This window comes from Ornithorhynchus anatinus, chromosome 2 (assembly GCF_004115215.2).
Source record: "Ornithorhynchus anatinus isolate Pmale09 chromosome 2, mOrnAna1.pri.v4, whole genome shotgun sequence".
Taxonomy (NCBI): Eukaryota; Metazoa; Chordata; class Mammalia; order Monotremata; family Ornithorhynchidae; genus Ornithorhynchus; species Ornithorhynchus anatinus.
The window spans coordinates 57,706,424-57,727,707 of record NC_041729.1 but is presented as its reverse complement, the minus strand read 5'-3'; the positions used below and the strand labels follow the sequence as shown (position 1 = coordinate 57,727,707).

Below are 21,284 nucleotides of genomic sequence, written 5' to 3'. Positions count from 1 at the left end.
ACTGCTTGATTCAAATGTAATATACATTGCTCACTTGTTTGAGATACATCTTCTGCTGCTATGAAATTGCCAGTTCATATGGCACAATGTTCCTCAGTTTCCTCATGTTCATATGATATTTCTATTTCTTTGCAGCAATTTGGTAAAATCTTAGATGTTGAAATTATTTTTAATGAGCGGGGCTCAAAGGTAAGCCGTCTAATTAACTTTAGGATGTTTTCAGTTTTTTTAAAGTGTTTAATGTGAGTAAGGGGAAACAACTGCACTTATGTCGAAAACACAGTCTGAAAATATGCTTTAATGGAAATACCTATAGAAATCTCCATTGATTCCAAAACAGTGTGAAATTCATTTGACTCGTTTTAGATCCTTCAAGGGAATAATTTTAAACATTGTCAAATAACATTCAAATAGAAAAGATTTGTTCTTTTTAAATCAAGTAATAGTGTGTGCTGCATATTTTTATTGTTCGGTGATAATTATTTTACTTGTTATATAAAATGAGTTAATACTCTCTTGAGAAACTGGTCTATCAAATACATGATTGTTCTGTATTATTGAAGTGCGGTTCTTTTCCTGGTTAGGAATACACCAACCCTTTGAATACAATTGTATTTTAACATATCGAGGATCAATATTTTGCAAGTTTTCATATTGCCTTAATTTTTCTTTCCTAGGAAGCTAAGTTTAGAATTGATTTTCTGGGCTGCAAATATAAGTAAAAATTGGTGTTGGTGAGAAGCGGCTGTATCTTCAGTACTGATGTTAAATGCTATCAAACTCCCAGGTTAACTCCCTAACAAATCTTACCCCAGCATGTAAGTTGTAGCAATTTTCAACTTCAAGGCAAGTGCACAGTAACCTTTCGCTTGCTGATTCAGTCTCACTAATCCTTCTTCACCTTTAGCCTGTCATCATTCAGTGATTATTCTAAGTTACCTAAATAAAATCCTTACCTTTCTCACCCAGTAATTATTATGTTACCACTTGTATATGACATCCTGTCCCCTGATTTTTCACAAAAACAACTGACACTCTGAGTGCCAGTTGAGCCCTGGCACTAGGTAAGTCGCCTAAGAACAGAAGGCATCATATCAGGTCAGATCATCTACCCCAGCATTCTGTCTCCAACAGGGACAACTGAAGATGCTTGAGGAGTAGTGTGATGTTGCCATTCTTGACATTCATCCTGTACTCTCCTGTACTCCCTAACACCTGTAATTAAAAAGCTATTGCCCATTCCTGTTTCTTTACACTTCTCAAGTCTCCAAACACATTGGTTCTTTCTTTACTAGCCCAATATGCCCTAATCATCGGTGGATGAATCTAAATTATATATGTCTTCTAACAATTGTCTGCCCATTTCTTCTTTTAACTAAGTCTATGTGCTTGCTCCAGCCCATGGAAAGAAGTGTTTCCTTTGGTTTGTCTCGAAGCTAAGACCTTCGATATTCAATGGATACCGCCGAATCCTCATGCAGGGGGATTGGGTGAACAGCGATTCCGTGTTCCGTCTGTCAGCATCCTTCATGATTTTGGTGTCATCAATCATATTCATCTTGGAATTGCACTAATTATTTCAGCCCCTCTGGCATTATTTGGGCATTTGAATGTGGCACTTTTTTTTCCTTGAAAGAATGCATCTGCAGCATCGTAAAGCTCAGCCCCTTGGGGAGTTAGTCTAATAATGTTAAGTCTTTCTGTGTCTTTTCATGGTCCAATATAGATGCAGAGACAGTCACTGAGAGGCACACTGGGGTGCTTAGAGAACATAGGAAAGGGGAACATACCCCAGCTTGGCAAGGAAGAGAAGGACTATTCTCCTCTGGATTCTTTCTATGTTTGGCTCCCTCTTCAGGCCAGCATTTTCACCCTCCATTCTCCCCTCAAGTCAAGCCCAAGCCAGATTCATGCAGGGAATGCTTGGGTGGTGGTAAAGGTGTAGGTCTCTATTCTCTTCTTTGGACTCTGGGGAGATTTTAGAGAAAGAGGATATTTCCCAATCAGATGTTCCATCAGACATGCCATGCAAGATACATGCCTGGCACTAGAGCTGATGCCTTTTAATCATTCTCCTAATGGACTGATATTTAGATATTTGAAATTGAAAAATCTCTAATGAAGTGATCATTAGAGGTGCACTTCCTGCTCCTGAGCAGAGAAAGTGAAGAGTTTCAATTAAAGACATTTAAGTGCACTGAGTGATTCCAATATAGGTCTGATGGACTGTTGGCAAAAACAAGAGAATATGCCACATTCTTTACAAGTACTCTTCTAAGGCTGTGTTGAAAATAATATAACTTCACATTGCCAGTGTAGAAATATTCTTCCAGAATCTGCCTTCTCAAATCTCTTTTTAGAAGAACACTAGAAGAACCTCATTTGCTATTTTGGAAGTACAATGGTGATGCTATTTTTAAGGTGCTTCGTCATGCCCAAGATTAACCCAGCTCCAGGCCTTTAGGAATGGTGCCATTAAAATTTGCATCTTTCAAAAATACACTTTAAGTGGAGTCCGCCCTTTTTTCATTAGAGAGTATCGAAAATAGCCTTGCTTAGTGGGTGCAGAGCCTCCGCTCATTTTCAAATGATCATTCCTGCATTTTCTATGCTCAGATACTTTTGGGATCATTACATAATTGGGCCAAAAATATAGTAGAGATAATGGAGTCCGGAAAGAGGCATCAGCACCCACATGGCTATTTTCCATTCCTGACATTACGTTGTACCTGATCAGACCTGATTTTAAAACTAACATATACATTGCAAAAGAATTAAAATCTGTGCCAGAGTGGTGTCTTCTCTGTCATAATTTCTTATGAAGCTATGGATAGGGAAAGACTGCCTGAGATACTAGAGAGAGGGCCAGGGCACCAGACAGTCAATCGTCAGCATTTACTGAGCACTTACTGTGTGCAGAGCATTGCACTAAGTGCTTGGGAGAGTACAGTATAGTAGACACGTCTTGCCCACAATGAGTTTACAGTCTGGAGGGGGAGACAGACATTAATATAAATAAACAAGTTACAGATATAGACGTAAGTGCTGTGGGGCTGAGAAGGGGGTTGAATACTGGGAGCAAGTCAGGGTGACATGGAAGGGAGTGAGAGAAGAGGAAAGGAGGGCTTAGTCAGGGAAGGCCTCTCGGGGGAGATGGGCCTTCAATGCCCTGCCTTTAGTTTGTCTTCTTCTTCTGCAAATGTCGTTGAGTCATTTCCATAGCGATTCCAGGGACACACTCTTTTCAGAACATTCCATCTTCTGTCATAAAGTCATTCTCATATGCATATCTATAGAATTTTCTTGGTATAGATACAGAAACCATTTACCATCGCCTTCTTCCGCACTGTAAAAGTTTGAGTCTTTGCCGTTGTCTTTGATCAACATATTGATCACTTGATTATCCGCTTTTGACTCTTTCCCATGCCGCTGCTGCCCAGCAAAGGTGAATGAACTTCCTATCCTGCCACGATAAGCCATCGATTCTTAGGAGACCTTTAGTTTGTACTGAGAGGCTGATTTCACTAATGGCATTCTGTGAGAAGCAAATGATCAGAAGGAGATAGCCTAGAGTTTCCAACAAATCCATTCTTTGGTCCTAGAAATTAGATTTAGCCAACTTCTGATTGCAAATGCAGCAACAACAAAAGTTTCGTTCCATCAATTGGGCATGTTCAAAAGCTTGCTGAGGAAACTGTAATGTTCTTAAAGTGAAAGGAAAAGAGGAAAGATTTCAACACCAAAACAAAAAAAGATGAAACCCAAAAGTCAGAAAATTTGAAGTTGTAAGCCCCTGATCTGTCCCCATCTTATAGCAGATGGAATGTCTGCTCTTGCAAACTTTTCAAACATTTCTGTTTCTTTTTTTATGGTGTTTGTTTAGATGTGCCAGACACTGTGCTAAGCACTGGGGAAGATACAAGATAAACAGGCTGAACACAGTCCCTGTCCCACATGGGGCTCACATTCTTAATCCCCATTTTACAAGGGAGGTAACAGAAGCACCAGGAAGTTAAGTGATTTGCCCAGGTTTAAATGGCAGAAAAGAGATGGAGCTGGGATTAGAATCAGGTCCTTCTGACTCCCAGGTCTGTGTTCTTTCCACTGAGCCTCATTGCCTCTCAGTTAACCTTTTCCTTCAACTATGTACCATGGTTTTGGGTAAGCACTATGGGAACAAGTGTTCCTTATCTAAGTCTGACCTCTCTAACTTGGTCTGCATAATCCTTTCTTGACTTTTACTCTTGGAAGCAAAACAATCACAATCAATAAATCAATCATGTTTACTGAGTGCTTCCTGTGTGCAGAGCACTGTACTAAGCACTAGGGAGAGTACACTGCCCCAGAGTTTGTAGATGTGTTCCCTGTCCACAACAGCATCAAACATCCCCACATTACCAATTTTGCTTTAGCTTGTCAAATGCAGTCCTTTGAGCTGAGAGGTGGAGTACATAACTAATAATGCTGTAAACATGAATGATAAGTCAGCATCTACTTGTCATAAACAACCAGATATAGCTAATTTCTGCCCCACACAATCTGCATTCCTTTCACTCCTGAGGCCATGTTTCAGATGTTTAAGTCTTAGGAGCTTGGTTGCTTCTTGATGGTGGGGCTTCTGCTGAGCAAGATTCAGCTCACAGCAAACTGCTCTCACTGATCCCAGCTCTGCATCTCATCTTCACTATTAATTCTACTCAAGTTCTGATGCCTAACCTGGAAGATTTTTTTTTTTAAATCAGAGTTCTCTTTACCTACTCTACTCCCCAACCTGGCCCTCTGGCTCTAGCCATGATCTTCAGTGGTTCTAAATCGATTCTTTCCCTTGGGGATAATTAGCAGGGGGGAAGGATTGAAACCTCTATCAATTTTTCTCTACTTTTGAATGTACTGTTATTCTATTTGAAAAAAATATTTGGAATTCTTCCTTCTCCATTTTTGAGGTACTTTTCACCTTTATCTTCCCTAGTCTACCAGAAAAGACTATCTATCACATTCCCATTCATTCAGGGAATGACATAGACCAGCTTTCTTCTCACCTGAAGAATGAAGATTAGTCCTCATTCTTCAGGCTAGTTTAGGTACATTTTCTTCTCCTGAGTTGCCAGTCTGGTTTTCAGGTTCTTTGGTACAGTTGGCCTGTATAGTTAAGGCAGGAGCTGATAAACTGGTCTGCGATATCTGCATTACTATATCTTCTGTGATTTAAGTTGTCCAGACAGAAAAAAAGCACCTCCTTCCTTTCCTGGGAGATTATGAGCCATACTTAAGGTAGAGAAATAGTCTTTTTTCCTATCAGTTTGAATCCAAACTTCTGCTGAACCTAGTTTTCTCTGACCCAAAATGTCTATTCATCGATCCACTCTATTTAATAGACTACTTTTATCTATTTGTAATTTTTAGGCCCAAGGTTTGGCCACTATCATAAAACATGGGCCTGAGCCTGTTTTTCAATAAGCACCCACGCCCCCTACCAACCTTCCCCTCCCCTCCCCTCTCCACCCCATTCCTGTACTGTTTAGTCCCAGCTTCATTTAACCAAAGAAGACTGGAAGACATGGGAAAACTGATTGGTGTCTAGATGGAGTTGTTTCAAAGGGTTGGAGTACTATTAGGAACACAGTATACAAGAACGTTTTAACACATTTTAACGGTATGCCATTTTCCACATCTTTGTTTAATCTCAATGCCAATTGGGGGAAAATGCAGTTTGACAGTTTTTGAAGTTGAATTTTCATTTCTGAAATGGTAAAATTCAAATCAGAATGGTGGAGATGTGTTAAGTAACTGATTAGCAGCAAGGAAGGTGCTTAGAGTATTGTTATAAATAAATAACAGCTTAAGTTAAGCTCTTGCTATTGTCCTCCATCTGCAGTTTGAAGGGTTCGTTTGTATCAGAATAATACCTCAAAGCATAACAAACATAAGCATCTCCCTCTTCTGCTAATAAGGTAGAGGAAAGTGAGTAGTGAGTTGCATGTTCAAAAGGCAAGAAACTATCCAAAGGAAATGTCTAAATATTTCTTGAACAGTGTGCATTATTATTACTTTTATTGGAATTTATTTTTATTCATATCATGTGTTTTATTTTTCTAAGAAAATGTAAGCTTAAGAGTTTTATTCTTTTGATAGTTTTTTAATAAGTAAAAGAGCTATATACAATTTGATGAAAATAGTTAAATAACCCTAGTGTTGCATGTACAGAAAATGTTTTTACAACAGCATGATTATGTAGGTAATGTTTTAGAGTATATCAGCATTCAGTGGTGAATTTTGTGCATTAAAAAAGTATCTGCATGTCAAAAAGTGGTTCACTTTCTTTTCTCATTATTTCATTTTATTATCTGTGAAGACGATAAATTTATTTTGATTTCATTTTCTTTTTGTTAGATTTATTTTCCTCTGTAGTGACGTTTAGAAAGGTATTTTTGGTATCATTCGTTGAATTATTCAGGGGGTATATCTAACTGATGAAAGAAAAAAAACTCGTTCACATTTGTTGCTTACTTATTGCACATCTTAGTATTCTTATAATTTCTCTAATTTGCATGTTACAGAAATGAAGCAAGAACAAGCAATAGAAATTAAAGCGAGAGAACATTAAAACGTGATCATTGATTGAAATAATAATGTGCATGTTGTTTTCCCCCTTCTCCCTCCTGCATGCAGGGATTTGGTTTCGTAACTTTCGAAAATAGTGCCGATGCGGACAGGGCGAGGGAGAAATTACACGGCACCGTGGTAGAGGGCCGTAAAATCGAGGTGCATGTTCAAAATATTTTCCTTTTCATCTTTTTTATAAATGTCTGCTTCACTCTCATTTGTTGTTTCAGATGCATCATTGGTGTCTTTTGTGTGCTCCCTTTCCCTTCCCATTGTTTATATATATATATATATTTATATATAAAGAGAGAATCTGGCCTTACTTGGGTTTTTCTTTTTACTTTATTTTGTTGTTTTTGTTTTCTATTATTATTATTATTATTATTGCTAAAAGGCTGACAGAAAGAAGCAGAGGAGAGCTTAATCTTTTTAAATGATTATTTTCAATGTTTTGTAAATCAATGGGTGCAGTAGATTCCCCGCCAAAAAAGCAAATAAAAAGTATGACAAAACCAAACCAAACCAAAGCAGGGTTTTTTTTTCCTTTTTTTTTTTCCTCCCCGCTGCAGGGTTGATGAGGGATCCGCAGTGGTTTTCAAAAGAAACCAAATTTGGAAATATGCAGCATCCAAAGAGAGGGGAAAACATATAAAAGAAAGAAAAAAAAACAGTTTGAAGGGCTCTTTTATTCTTTTTTTATTTTTTTTTGTTCCTTTTTTTGGTACTTTTTCAATTCCCCTCCACCCCCAAGCCCCCCAGGCTGGTTTTCCTGGTCTGTAGCATTCTCCCTCCCTGAAAAAAAAACAAACAAGAACCCAACCAAAACCAGAACCCAGCTTGGGTGCCACCGGATCCCCCTCAACACTGCGCCAGAATCTTATTTGTTATAATAAAAAGAAAAAAAATACCAATTGAAAATGCTGTCGTCTTTGGAGTAAGATGTTGCATATTTTGCCTTTTCATTTTCCCCCTTCGACGGTAGCGCTTAGGCCCCTCACCAAACTCTCAGTAACCATGGTAACTGTATACATACCCATGCTGGCGATGGTGCTGAATGGTAAGTGGAGAAGTCCATCGGCCGTTTCACGTATATAGCGCTGATATATATCTATATATACCACGTGAATTTTTTTGACTTGTTGTATTAAGTTTTCTTGATGCTATATTTTTTTCTCTATTGGTACGCCTGTAATTGAGTGTACGTTTTAAGCCTGGGAGGCACTGACTGGACTGAGGATATGACTTGGTGCACATCTTACTCAGATTGTTAACTCCATATTGTGTTCAATAATGCACCCTCTTTTTATCCTTTCGTTAGCTGTGATTTTAAAGCTTGAATGATTTTGTTAATTCTTGCAATGACAAAGGCTCTTGTTCCCAGTGTTGAATGCTAGATGTTGCTTTTCCAATGGTCCTTCTCTTCTAAAGGGTTATGTTGCACACTCTGCTAAAATTTGTTTGTCCCTTTTTTGGACGTTTTCTGTTTCCTTGTACCTTGTCTCTACCCCTCTACTCCACTGCATGTTCCTTCATACAAAATTTTTTTTTTCTGTTTTAAAATATTTATCGTTTCAGTGTTATCATGGAGTACACGCATGCCCTTAAATCTTAAATTATGCAGAACCTTTTAATTTGCTTTTAATGTCTCTTTATTAAACTTTAAATGATATGATGTTGCTTTATTGAAATGATTTGTAAGTTAAAATGGTTATGAAAGTAAATGTAATTATAAATAGTATGATTTTGTCATGCACCTACTGCGTTTATAAATTAAATTGCATTTTTTACATGAATAGTAGCAGTAATAATGCATGCAGCTAGTAGAACTGTGGACCTGCCCTGCAGAATTCACTAATTCCAATTTCTATGTGCTTAGGTGAATAATGCTACAGCACGTGTAATGACAAACAAAAAGACAGTCAACCCTTATACAAATGGTAAGTGCTACCGTTTTCCCAGAAAAATGCACAGGACTCCTAAATCATTATCAGAGCCAAATGGAAAACCGTCATAGTAGAAATGTCAACCACACCACAGAAGGGAATTCAATTCTGATGACCCACTACACTATTTCTATCTGGAAAAGAAAACAACTGAGATATTTTGTGGGACAAATGTTTCTCTTTCATTCTGGATATTGGATCAGACCCAGTAAGTGTCATTTTCTGGAATCTAACATTGTGACCTGTGTCTATAATTCTTTCTGATTCATCTGTGTTATATAAGACGTAGTACTTTATGGAATTCAGCGACTACACATTTTAGCTGACTCACAATCTTTCCATTTTAAATTTCAGTGAAAAGAACTGCATTGTTGTATAAGGTCATAGTCAATTAGAGCCATGGTTTAATCCAGTGAGAGACTTCCTAGTGGGGAAGAGGCAGGATTGAGAGAAATTGTGGTGTATATTTCTGAGCAATATCTAGATAGAAAAGTATATTCAAGGGAAGGCGGGACCATCATTATCATCATAATAATAGTATTTATTAAGTGCTTACTATATTCTTAGCACTGTACTAAGTGCGGGATTAGATATGAGGTAATCAAATCAGACACAGTCCCTGACCCACAAATAGCTCACAGTTGAAATAGGAAGGGGAACAGATATTGAGTCCTCATTTTATAGATGAGAGAACTGAGGCATACATGAGTTAAGTGACTTACCCGTGGTGACACAGCAGGCAAGTGGGCAATCCGGGATAGAACCCAGGCTTGGTTTATAGTGCCCTTTCTAAGGCCATGCTAGTTCTCTTTCATCTCAGCTCTTTCTCTGTGAGGCTAGGGATATGACATTCAACCCATCTGCACCTCTGCATTTAAAAATGGAGTCATGCACTCTGTCTCTTCCTCTTGGGGGGTGTTATGAGGATGGGTTTTTTGAGTCCCTTAGAAGGAAGGTGTTCTTGAAAGATAAGAGATTACCATTGTTAGGTATTTTCCCCTCTTAATTCAGTGATTATTGAAACTCTAAATACCTTCATCAGGATGCTAAAAGGAGCTCTTACTCTCTAAGGGTAAGAGTGGAAGAAAAACTCCTATAACTTCAAACCAATGGTCCATCGTGCTGAGAATGCTGTCTCCAATTCTGCCAGTGGGATGCTGGGAGAAAAAGGTGGTAGCTGCTATTCTTGACATTACATCTCATGGTTATGAATCTATGTATGTATGAATCCTTGATGTTTCCTGCTTCAACTCTAATTTTTCTCCAGTTAAGTATGGACCTCTCATCATTAATTCATCCAATTTTTATTTTAACTACCCTTCACCTATACAGGTTCCTCTGGTAGCATTTTATACTTCTATCTGCTATACAAAGATACACTTCTTTTCTTTTGCTTTGAACCTACCACTTACAAGTTCAGTGGGCTTCCCCTTGTGCTGGTAGCATGGGAATTGATGAATGAAATTCTGGGCATGCTTTTTCTTACATTGCATGAATTTTAACCATTTATCCTCTCAGTTTTCGTCTTTCCAAATTTTGTTAGGTTCCCGCCTCATAGTTTTTCCAACAACTGGGGTCACTATTAAAGTAAGTTTCTTTCTAAACCAAACAATGGAATCAAATGGCATGCCTTTCCTTCTCAGTCACAATAGCCCCCTTCTTACCTTTTTCCCACATGAGGGGAAAATAAATACTGAAAACTTGATCCATAAAGGGAAATTATTAAAAATTCTGAAGTTGCCTAGTACTACACATAGGTTTACTACTTCGGAAGTTCACGGGAGCGAAGAAATATAATCAAATATACTCACTTCTGTAATTAACCCTGTCTTGCTCCAACGTGGTTTACCATGGAAGAGAAAAAAAATAAGCTAGTTGGAGGCTATCTGGGTAGTCCATATGGATCTCCTTAACACTTACACTCCACTTACTCCTTTCACTCTTCTTTTCTTATCTCCTTATTCTGTTCATTTTTCATTCGTATTTCCTAGTCAAGTGACCCTATGGGAGAAAATTCCACCTAGGTCAGTGACTAATATCAGTAATAATGTTGGTATTTGTTAAGCGCTTACTATGTGCCGAGCACTGTTCTAAGCGCTGGGGTAGACACAGGGGAATCAGGTTGTCCCACGTGGGGCTCACAGTCTTAATCCCCATTTTACAGATGAGGGAACTGAGGCACCGAGAAGTTAAGTGACTTGCCCAAAGTCACACAGCTGGCAAGTGGCAGAGCCGGGGTAAATAGTGGCTAAAGGTAACCAGAAGCCAGACTCTGGGACAAAATGGCAATGTGTTCTCAATATAATATATGTTTCACAAAAGTTTCTCAAGGCATGATAGGCCATTGTAACTGAGTTGAACAATGAAACGATAATTTATGATACAATTTCTATTTTGTGTTCACAAGGAGACGAGCAGATTATTTTTTCCTGTGAAATTTCTGGCATTTCCCAAACCAAAGGATAAAGCAGAGAAGTCTTTGGTCCCACTTCATAATGAGTTACAATCCTCCGTCCATTATAAAAATAAGCTATTTCATCGTGAACATAAACTTTTGAGTTGTTTTCTACCCAATCAAAATAACTATTATCTCAGATAATTGCAGTGGATTTGGCATCCCTGCAAAGCAGAATCATGATGCAGAATGTGAACACTTACCTCCAATCAAAATGAATAAAATGAATTTCCAAGATGTCTGGGAAATGTAGCCCACAATAAACAGAAAAAGGTGAACCTATTTGGAGTGGAAGAACTGGAAATGGAAAGGCCCACTCACCCACATCCCTGGAAATATGGAGCACCATACAGTAGTTACCTCCATTAGTATAATTTCTGTGGTGTGGCCCATACATCTAAGTTGAAGAGACACATGTATTTGCATATCATTTATAGATCCCTCTAAACTATAAGCTTATTTTCGGCAAGGAATATGTCAACTATCTCTGTTGTATTGTGCTCTCCCAAGCACTTAGTACCATGCTCTGCACAGAGTAAATGCTCAACAAGATCCGCTGACTGATTAATTAATATCTATACACCTGCTGTCAAGAACTCTTCAGTTCATCCTCAGATAATTTTCATGTAAAATGCCATTATTGCTTCCCTAAAGATGATCATTTTTTGATATCTCTCTCCTTCTGTCCTTCCATCTGCACATTCTCTGACTCCAGTAACAAACAATCAAGATGAGAGAAACCAATAGTTAATAGGGAAACTAATAGTGGAATAGTTTGGGTCAAAATTCATTCAGTCATATTCACTGAGCTTTAACTGTGTGTTGAGCACTGTATTAAGCACTAGGAAAGAACAATTCAGCAACAAATAGTGAAAATCTCTGCCCACAAATGGACCCACAGTCCAGCTAGCAACCTGGACAGCTTCAGAAATGTACCAAGATGGGAAAGTGAAGTGATAAGAAAGTTCTAAAGAGACTCAATATAGAAATGATTTAAAACTGAGGGACATGGGTGGTAAGGAGGGAAAAGAATGGATAATAGTGAAGGCAAGCAGGAATTTTTTGCTGAGCTCATACTGTCCCATGGACCACAGTGTGACTAGCACAGCCACATGATATACGCTATTTGTCTTCTATTTAGTAAAAAGTAGTGTAAAAAGTTCCCCTTCCTCCCTTAAAATGTTCAGTCTTCCCCATTTAAGTGGTTTTCCAGCCCATGTGCATTATGGAGAAAGGGAGAAAAAGAATGAAAGTGAGCAGTGACATTAAGAAAGATGTCACAGTAGCACCTACTGTGGAGAATTTATTTCCTCCTACTGCTAAGACTGGGTTGCATGGCAGTTTCTGCCTCTTCGACGTCAGCTCTCATCACACTTGATTAACCCACACAGCTATGGGACACAACGGACTTCACTGACAAGACAAAGTAAAGTTTAATTGCTCTTATGTTCATGATGAATGAAGTCTCTCCTCAGATGGCTTCAGCGAATTAAACAATTTAGCCCCCAGAAGTGGAGCAGGAAGGCAATGGGAGAGGAGATCACTTTTTAGCCAAAGACATCCATTAGAATCTCTTGTGGATATTATTTGTTGGATAAATTGGACCACCATTAATGGAACAACATCTGGGAAAGGCTAACAAGTCCAAAATTGTCACGATTACTCATATTTTGGAGTGCTCTTACCAGGAATTGTTAATAATATTTCTAAAGACTTGGTTATAGATCGACATTTTCAGCCTTGCAAATAGGTACATTATAAAATCCCCAAGCTCCTGAAATTCTATTATCAACCAATCCTGAATTGAAGCAGCACACGTGTTCCCATACTGTTGCCTCAGCTCTACTTCTAGTAACATCTTTCACTGGGTTTCTCTGCCCTTCATCACGTTCAGCTCAGAGGGCAGCAGCATCTGCTTTCTGTAAACACACTTGAGAGCTCTCTCCTGTCACATGGTTCCCACGAAAACCAACAAAACAAGGCTAGAGAGGAATGGCAGAGAACATCCAGTTCCCCTTGGGGCCCTTTGCCTGATTTCCATTGTTATTGCTTAGTTTGTTTGGCTTTCCACAAGTATGGAGTGTCCACATAGACCCATAGATTTGGCTGCTATATTTTCTGGTCGACAGTGGTGTTAGATTTTTGTGGGTAATGTAGAGCCAGTTCCTTCACTTAACATTTCATCCATATTTTACATAATTTCATGATGATTTTCAGTCATCACATATCTAAGTTTCAGTGCCTCACTGGGGAAACTCTGAGACCCTGAACCCAAGGCATCCAATTCCTGGAAATCACTGTGAAGATATCTGGGGTTATCTGGATGAACTATGGATGGAACAAACTTAACCTGTGTGATGTACATAAAATGATAATCCTTTTCTTTCCCTCTCTTGTCCTTATGTTTTTACTCTCTTACATACACAGTACCCCAACTTCACTATCTACCCACCTCTGCCTCTTGAAGATTTGCTAATCAGACATCGCAGTGTCTTTCTGCCTGCCATACAACTGGATTTAAATATTTGCAATCTCCTTCCATCATGATTGTATTAGGAGTAAAAAGTTGTTGTGTAGATAGAGGGTTGTCTCCCATCCTCTCCTAACTGGCCATACTAGGTCAAGAAATTAGTAATCTTTGAGTACCTACTGTATAAATAGCATTGTACTAAGCATTTGGGAGAATTCACCAGATTTAATATACATGATCCCGACAAATTACATTCATTCAATCATATTTATTGAGCACTTACTGTGTGCAGAGCACTGTACTAAGTGCTTGGGCAAGTACAATACAACAGTAAACAGACACAGTCCCCCTAGTGTCTGGTTCTCTTAACTAAAGTAAATTTCAGGTGGGATAAAGATATATTGCAGCTAGGTCTGTGATGTTCACTAGGTTACTTGGTTTAGAGTTTACCCATCACTGAACCAACCCGGCATGGACAGCTGACATGGTGTTGTGGAAAGACCAATGTGGCTTGATGTGTGACCTTGGGCAAGTCACTTAGCTTTTCTGTGCCTCAATTTCCTCATCTGTAAAATGGGGATGATAAATCTATGAGCCTTATTATGAGCCTTAAGTCAAAGTCAAGCAGGGACTATGTCTGATCTGATAACATGATGATGATGATGATGATGATGGTGATGATGATGATGATGTTTATATCCACCTAGACACTCAGAAATCCCCCCAATAAAAATGCTTCCTCATGCCATCCTCCCTCATTATCTTTCAAAGCCTGCCCTGGTCCTGCATTAGTCTTTCAATTCATATTTCCTTGGAAAAAAAACACAATAAAAAGGTGTCTTTTCATAATGTCCCAACAATGTTTGCAAAGTTTCCTGTAGTACAAAAAGGCAAGAAATATCTAATATTTGATTCATACAACAATCAACCAGTCAATCAATAATATTTATTGCAAGCTTATTGTGCGCAGAATGCTGCACTAAGCTCTTGGGACACTAAAATGCAGCAGATATGGATGACCTGTTCCCTGCCCATAAAGAGCTTACAGTTAGAGGGGTAGATGGATATTAATATACATAAATAAATTATGGATTTGTACATAAATGCTGTAGGGCTGAAGGTGGGATGAATACCAAGTGTCCAGAGGGTACAGATGCAGTACCTACTATACTAGGATTCAAGTTATTCTCAGATTCTACTAGTTTTACCACTGAATGGAATATTAAGAAAAATAAAGGCTCTGAATTAATAAACTGATTATTTCAATTCACTTGCAACTATTGTAAATGATGAGGGATTTTTATTCTGAATTTTCAAATAGACTGATCCTGTTCACAGAATCCCCTTAATCAACTAATCTCCTCTCATCAACTGATCGACAGCTTCAGTTTCTTTTTAAATTTTGTTTTAAAAAGCTAAAAAGGCACTGTGACCATTGGATCCAGTCTCATTATGTTATATAAATGTTTTTAGATTTACCTAGAAGACAAAGAAACATGGCATGGACTTCCATTGGATTTTATATGATGCAGTGAATGTTATTTTGTAGATCATTAAACTAATTTTAAAAACTAATTAAACATTTTTATATTTAGGCTGGAAATTGAATCCAGTTGTGGGTGCCGTTTATAGTCCAGAGTTCTATGCAGGTAAGATCCCCTTGGAGCATGAAAATGCCATTTACAAAAAAAAAATTACATTACTTATCACTTGCCAATCATTAATATGTTTCCTCTATGACCTACTTGGCCAGTGTGTGAATCCTTTGGGCAAAACTGAATGGGAGTTGGAGAATCATTTAAATAGTAAAAAAAATTATATAAAGTAGAAGACAAGGAATAAATATAAGGTTATTGTACTTTAACCCTTTATATTATTAACTTTGCCTTAAGGAGGAATTTGCCCCCCTACACCCTAATATTGAAAAATATAAACTTCTCAATTTTATTCAATATTTATCTTTAGTCATTTATTTACTATCTCCACAGATAAATTGAGGTAAAGAGTTGAAGTATTTTTCAAATCAGGGAAGGAGAATCAATTTCTGTTGTTGACAAGAAGGAGGAACTAGTATCATTTAACTTTGAATCAGATCCATTTAACCAACTGTTTTTCTCTCCACTTCTCTTTGCACACGTATCACCAGCAGAAAGAGAGTCTACCCTTCTGGGAACTAGCTGAGACAAGATCATGTTGGACCTGAGAGCTCCAGTTTTCCAGTTACTTGGCTAGGAAATCTGGCTAGAAATAGAAATATTCATGCATTCATTCAATAGTATTTATTGAGCGCTTAGTATATGCAGAGCATTGTACTAAGCACTTGGAATGTACAATTTGTCAACAGACAGAGACAATCCTTGCCCAATAATGGGCTTACAGTCTAAACGGGGGAGACAGCAAGGCAAAACAGAACAAAACAAAACAAGCAGTCTGGTACAGACATCATCAAGATTCATAGAGATATACACATCATTAACAAAACAAATAGAGAAATAATGTATATAAATATGCACAGAGCAGAGGATGGGAGAGGGTGAATGGGGAGGAGAGGAGGAGAGAGGGAAAGGGGGCTCAGTCTGGGAAGGCCTCCTGGAGGAGGTGAGCTCTTAGTAGGGTTTTGAAGAGGGGAAGAGAATTAATTTGGTGGATGTGAGGAGGGAAGGCATTCCAGGACAGCGGTAGGACGTGGGCCAGGGGTCGATGGTGGGACAGGCATGAATGGGGGACCATGAGGAGGTGAGCAGCAGAGGAGCGTAGTGTATGGGGTGGGCAGTAGAAAGAGAGAAGGGAGGTGAGGTAGGAGGGGGAAAGGTGATGGAGAGCTTTGAAGCCAAGAGTGAGGAGTTTTTGTTTCATGTGAAGGTTGATAGGCAACCACTGGAGGGTTTTGAGGAGGGGAGTGACATGCTTAGAGCATTTCTGCAGGAAGATGATCTGGGCAGCAGAATGAAGAATAGACTGGAGTGGGGAGAAACAGGAGGAAGGGAGATCAGAGAGGAGGCTGACACAATAATCCGGTTGGGATATTACGAGAGCTTGTACCAGTACTGTAGCAGTTTGGATGGAAAAGAAAGGGCTGATCTTGGCGATATTGTGAAGGTGGAATTGTGAAATATTGTGAAATATGGAATTTGGGATCTCCGTTTTCTTGTTTCACTTGCTTTTTTGACTCTGTTACTTGTGCACCTCATATTCTGTTTTCTCTTTTGAAAAATGAGAATGGACTAGAGATGTTAGAATCCAGGGAAGCTTCTCTCCCATTGGATCAAATTTGGGGTTGCGGTGCTGTAGATCCATAAATTAGGACCAGTGACAACCATCTTGTTTTTAAGACCACCAAAGGAAGATATAGAATTAGACACCCCAACTAGGATCCAACTGAAAGTCCCTTTAGGTCCTAGGGGCCATGATTGACCGAAATTCCCAAACTGGATAAGATCAATATGAGATTTAAATAATAACATAAAAGGAAAGATACCAACAGAGAATACTAAAATGAGTAGGGTTTACAGTTCCAGGAGGCTTAAGACCATTAACTAAATTAGAGCTCTGACTAGCAGGCCATGCAATTATGCTTTTTTTTAAAAAAAACACATCTCTGTGCTGATTGGTTGAGAATCTGGGAAAAATGCAGAAACTGGGTTTAGATTATAATCTCCCACAGATTATGTTCATAACCAAATTAACCCACACTAACTTCCTTTTTACCCCAGGTGTAGTTCAGTAACAGAGAAATATGTTACCACATGCAGGACTTTCCAGCTAGACTTCCATGAATAAAAAAGCACCCCCCTCCATTAGTAGCTGGCTTTCAAACTGAAAAACTTTCCTAGATCAATTCTCAAGGCAGCTCAGGTCAGGCCCCTGATGTGAAGAGTGGGAATTTTATCTTTTGGTTTAAAGCCCGTTATCCTCCCCCGGCTTCCATGCCACAGTATTCCAAATTAACAGGGGGGTGAGGTTGAGGAGTGGTGGGGGAGGATCCTGACCTGAGCCAATTTTCTACATAGCTATCTACTAGATATCTAGAACCTAAAACTGTGAGTTCTAGGTAAACCCACAAAGTACTTACTCCTCTACAGGTTTCCCTCATTCGAATATCCTAGCTTTCGAACAATGACTAAAAAAATGTGGTTTTTTTCAAGTCGATTCTGGATCAAACAGAGTGTGATGTGCTAGAGGGTTTGGAGATGATCCTGGCTCTTTGCCTTTCCTTCTCCCTTTGATCTCTTAACTTTACCATCCCTTTGCTCCTGGGTACTTTCTACAGAAGGAGGAAAGAAAATCAGAAAGGTGGAGTAACTTACATGGTTCCAAATTGGTTTTTTAGAGATCCCTGCCCCTTCACTGCCCTGGGAGCAGTCACTTGGATTTTCTCATTCGTAGGAAGCAGAGAGTTCAGGGTCTGGAGATTGGAGAGAGGGCTACTTCTTTCCAAATTTTTGTTTTCTTCTTTAAGTTACTACTTGGGGATTTTCCCCATAGAACTACTTCCAAGAACAGCTTTCTGTTCACAAAATCAAAGGCAAAAGCAGTTTCCCTCTTTCCCTGCCCCGTCTGAATAGCCCTAACATCAAAGACAGAGGAAAAGTTTACATTTCTCTTAAGCAACTCCAGTTTATCTTTGGTGGAGGTGGCTTTGGGATTTTATATTGGAGGTGGATTTCAGGTGCCATCTCACCTCTGTAATCCATTGCTACCTAGACAGGAGCTGACTGTGTGAATTATTGTAAATATACTACCCTAAGTATCTCCACTGAGGAGGGGGAAAAGATGGGGTTGAAAGAAAGGCAAAGGTTAATCTTTTGATAGTTTTAGTTATGCAAGATGATGCCCAATGCTGAGCAACGTGCCCATTAACAGTACTTGCTGGGCCATTCTGCATATTTCAGCTGAAGTTGTAACAGTCCATTGCATCCTGTTGAAGAAATTATAAGTCCAAAGTGAGCCTTGTGAAGACAGGAGCCAAGCTACTGTTGAGTGCCTCAGCCTGAAGTCTAAGCCATTTTCCAGTTATACCAGAGGTCCCTCGGTTAACTCAGAATCATTAGCAGAACTGGGAAGAAAGGTTGGGCCTGCACTCTAGGGAACAATCCTCTACATTTTTGATGGGGTGTAAATACATATTTGAAAATACTTGCATTATTCATAGGGACTAGAAAACAATTAAGAAAATATCTCACTTTGCTAATGTGTGATGTAAACTGTAGGCATAATATACAGCAACAATATAAACTAGGTAGACACCCAGCCTCTCTCAGACATGCACACAGATGGCGTAATAGTAATCTGTAAATGTTTTCCAAGAGGATGAGTGTTGTTTGAAAGTATTACCAGTCAGAAACGTGGAACACAGATCAAACAAAGTTCACTCTGTGCATGTGTATGTGTGTGTCTGTGTGTGCATTCAACCATTACCATCTCCATATTTCCAGAAGGGATGATATTAATGTAACACGTGGAAATTACAGAACATTTGGTCAGATCAGCCATGCCAACTAGATTCAAAAACCCTGTTCCTAAAATAAATCAATATGCAGATTAAACATGATTATTTAATGAAAATTGAAAGGGTAACACCACCCCAACCCAGCAACAAACATTTTATTGCCATCACAGTGACTCACATGAGTGGAAATGGTGACTGAATATTGTGGCTTTAGAGATTTTTAAGATAGAAACATTCACAGACCCAAAGAGGTTTTTAACCTGACAGAGCCACACTGAATTTGCTCAGATAAACAAATGTGATATGTACATTCAGTTACAAATATGAATATCTACACACCCATATTTCCCATATTTATCTAGCTATTTAGAATCATCAGTTTATATAAAAGGATAGTATAAAGGTGAAATAAGACCAAGAGTAATGGAAGTATTTAAATGTTTCCCAAGTTATTTTCAAAGTCCCAAGCTTCAAAACTAGGCTGTATTCATCGAGTGTGTGTGTATATGTGTGTGTGCGAATGCATGAATAAGTTGAACTGGAGATAATAATATTGATTTGATTTGTATAGTTAGCCAGTCAACCCTGAACCTGTGTGAACTTGACAGTTAAGAGTCATTAGTCACCTTTTTACTGATGAATTTTTGTAAATGACAAATATCATAATATTCTCATATTATGCTTATTGATTTTTTGAACTACATGCAGAGTTAACTACCCAGCCTCCAATCATCTCTAAGAATAGGGCATGAAGAGTTCACATATTTTGTAAATTAAAATCAATATTTTCAATCTCTCCTAAAGGTAATTTTCCTAATTTAGTGGATTTTCCTCTAACATTTATTTTATCTTTTAATTATAAAATGGCAGGTTATTGATTTTGGTATATTACCTCTTGAAGTCACTTCTGCATTTTTATTGCTAACACAAAGTCGGAAAGCAGTTGTACCTCTTAATGAGAACTTTTAATTACCAAGAGAACTGTATGATTTGCTTTTGTGAATTATGACATTCTTTCACATTCTCAAAGTACCCCCTAGGAAGCACTAATGAAAGGTATTTACTTTTAAAAAACTACCTGAAGTTATGCCCTATTCATGAATTCAAACTTTGTAAACCCATTGAAATGGAATGTACACAAATTCAAATATAATTCCACTTCACCTGAAGACACATTCTGAGTTGGTTCAGAATCAAACATAATAAGCTAAATAATATTATTTACTTTATAAAAGTGACATCAGTCTCAGTTGCCACTGGGAATGCATTGGATTTTGAAACTAAGAAAATAATAAAAGAGTAGAAAGTCATGCCTGCAGCTATCTAAAATGATGCCGTGGTCTGTAGCCAATTTGTAGAGAGTTTGCAGAGAAGACATAAATAAGGTTTGTTGCATTTCAAAGTGTAAGGTGTCAATCATGAGACTGTTCAGTTATTTAGTTCAGATTTGGTATCAATTTTCAAAGCTTTCAGTTGAAATTATTGCAAAGGCTGATGCCACCTACTTCAGGGACAGAGAAAGAGAGAGAAGGGGAGAGAGAGAGAAAAAAAGTTATTTCACCTGCTAATAAATGATGAAAAATTTGGCCACTCTGGAAATAAAGATGATATATCTGGGAAGAAGCTGTTGATTTAAAGTACCTTTAATCTTCATAAATAAATGAAAAAAAACCCAGAAGGTTATACAAAGCTGTCAGGATGGCACTGATGAATGGCAAATTCACCCGTTTCTCAATTGCCAGTGAAGACACACGCTGCAAGCCTTAACCGCGTTGTACATCATATCTGCCAACTCATTTCTGTGATTAAATATTCCATCAGTGAGGGCTATAAGGCGGTAAAGCTTAACAAGATTCATAAGATGCACCACTTGAATACACATAACTCACTTCCTTGGATGGAGAGCACCCTGCGTGCAAAAGAAAATTGGAATTGAGTTAAATTACTCCATAAGACAAGATCAATAGAGAAAGGAAAAGATCCTCTAATGCCATGCAAATCTAAGATATAGTTATGTCCTGACAACTTGAAGCAGACAATTAAAGTCAAAAGTGGAGAAATGCAGTGTAAATCAAGTCTAAAACCTTGAAGATAATGGTAAACAGGCCGGTGACATTATTATTATAGGTGCACTGTTTTTCCCAGGGAATACATATGCCCTGTAAAAAGCTTTGCTGGTATTAAAAAATGCCTGGCAGGTAAAAATTGTGACTGTGAGGCTGTCTACGTTTGCTTGACATCGTCTGGGTCTATGAATCATTGCCTCTCAGGGAGTGAGTGGTATTCTAGTCTAGCCTGGATGGATTTATTTTGTTTACAGATGAAGCACTTTCCAAGTCCATTCTTGTGACTTCGAAATGATTC

The 21,284-nt window shown here is 38.4% G+C and overlaps 1 protein-coding gene across 16 annotated transcripts in view; it reads left to right on the top strand.

Annotated features, from left to right (window-relative positions):
• Positions 1-21,284, top strand: part of RBFOX1 (RNA binding fox-1 homolog 1) — a 1,878,609-nt gene that overhangs the window by 1,745,114 nt on the left and 112,211 nt on the right. For all 16 annotated transcript variants that reach the window (XM_029058016.2, XM_029058005.2, XM_029058022.2 and 13 more), the window contains 4 exons: positions 136-189; positions 6,670-6,762; positions 8,480-8,540; positions 15,067-15,120. In XM_029058016.2, the coding sequence (XP_028913849.1) occupies positions 136-189; positions 6,670-6,762; positions 8,480-8,540; positions 15,067-15,120 (262 nt within the window). The remainder of the gene's footprint in view (positions 1-135; positions 190-6,669; positions 6,763-8,479; positions 8,541-15,066; positions 15,121-21,284) is intronic.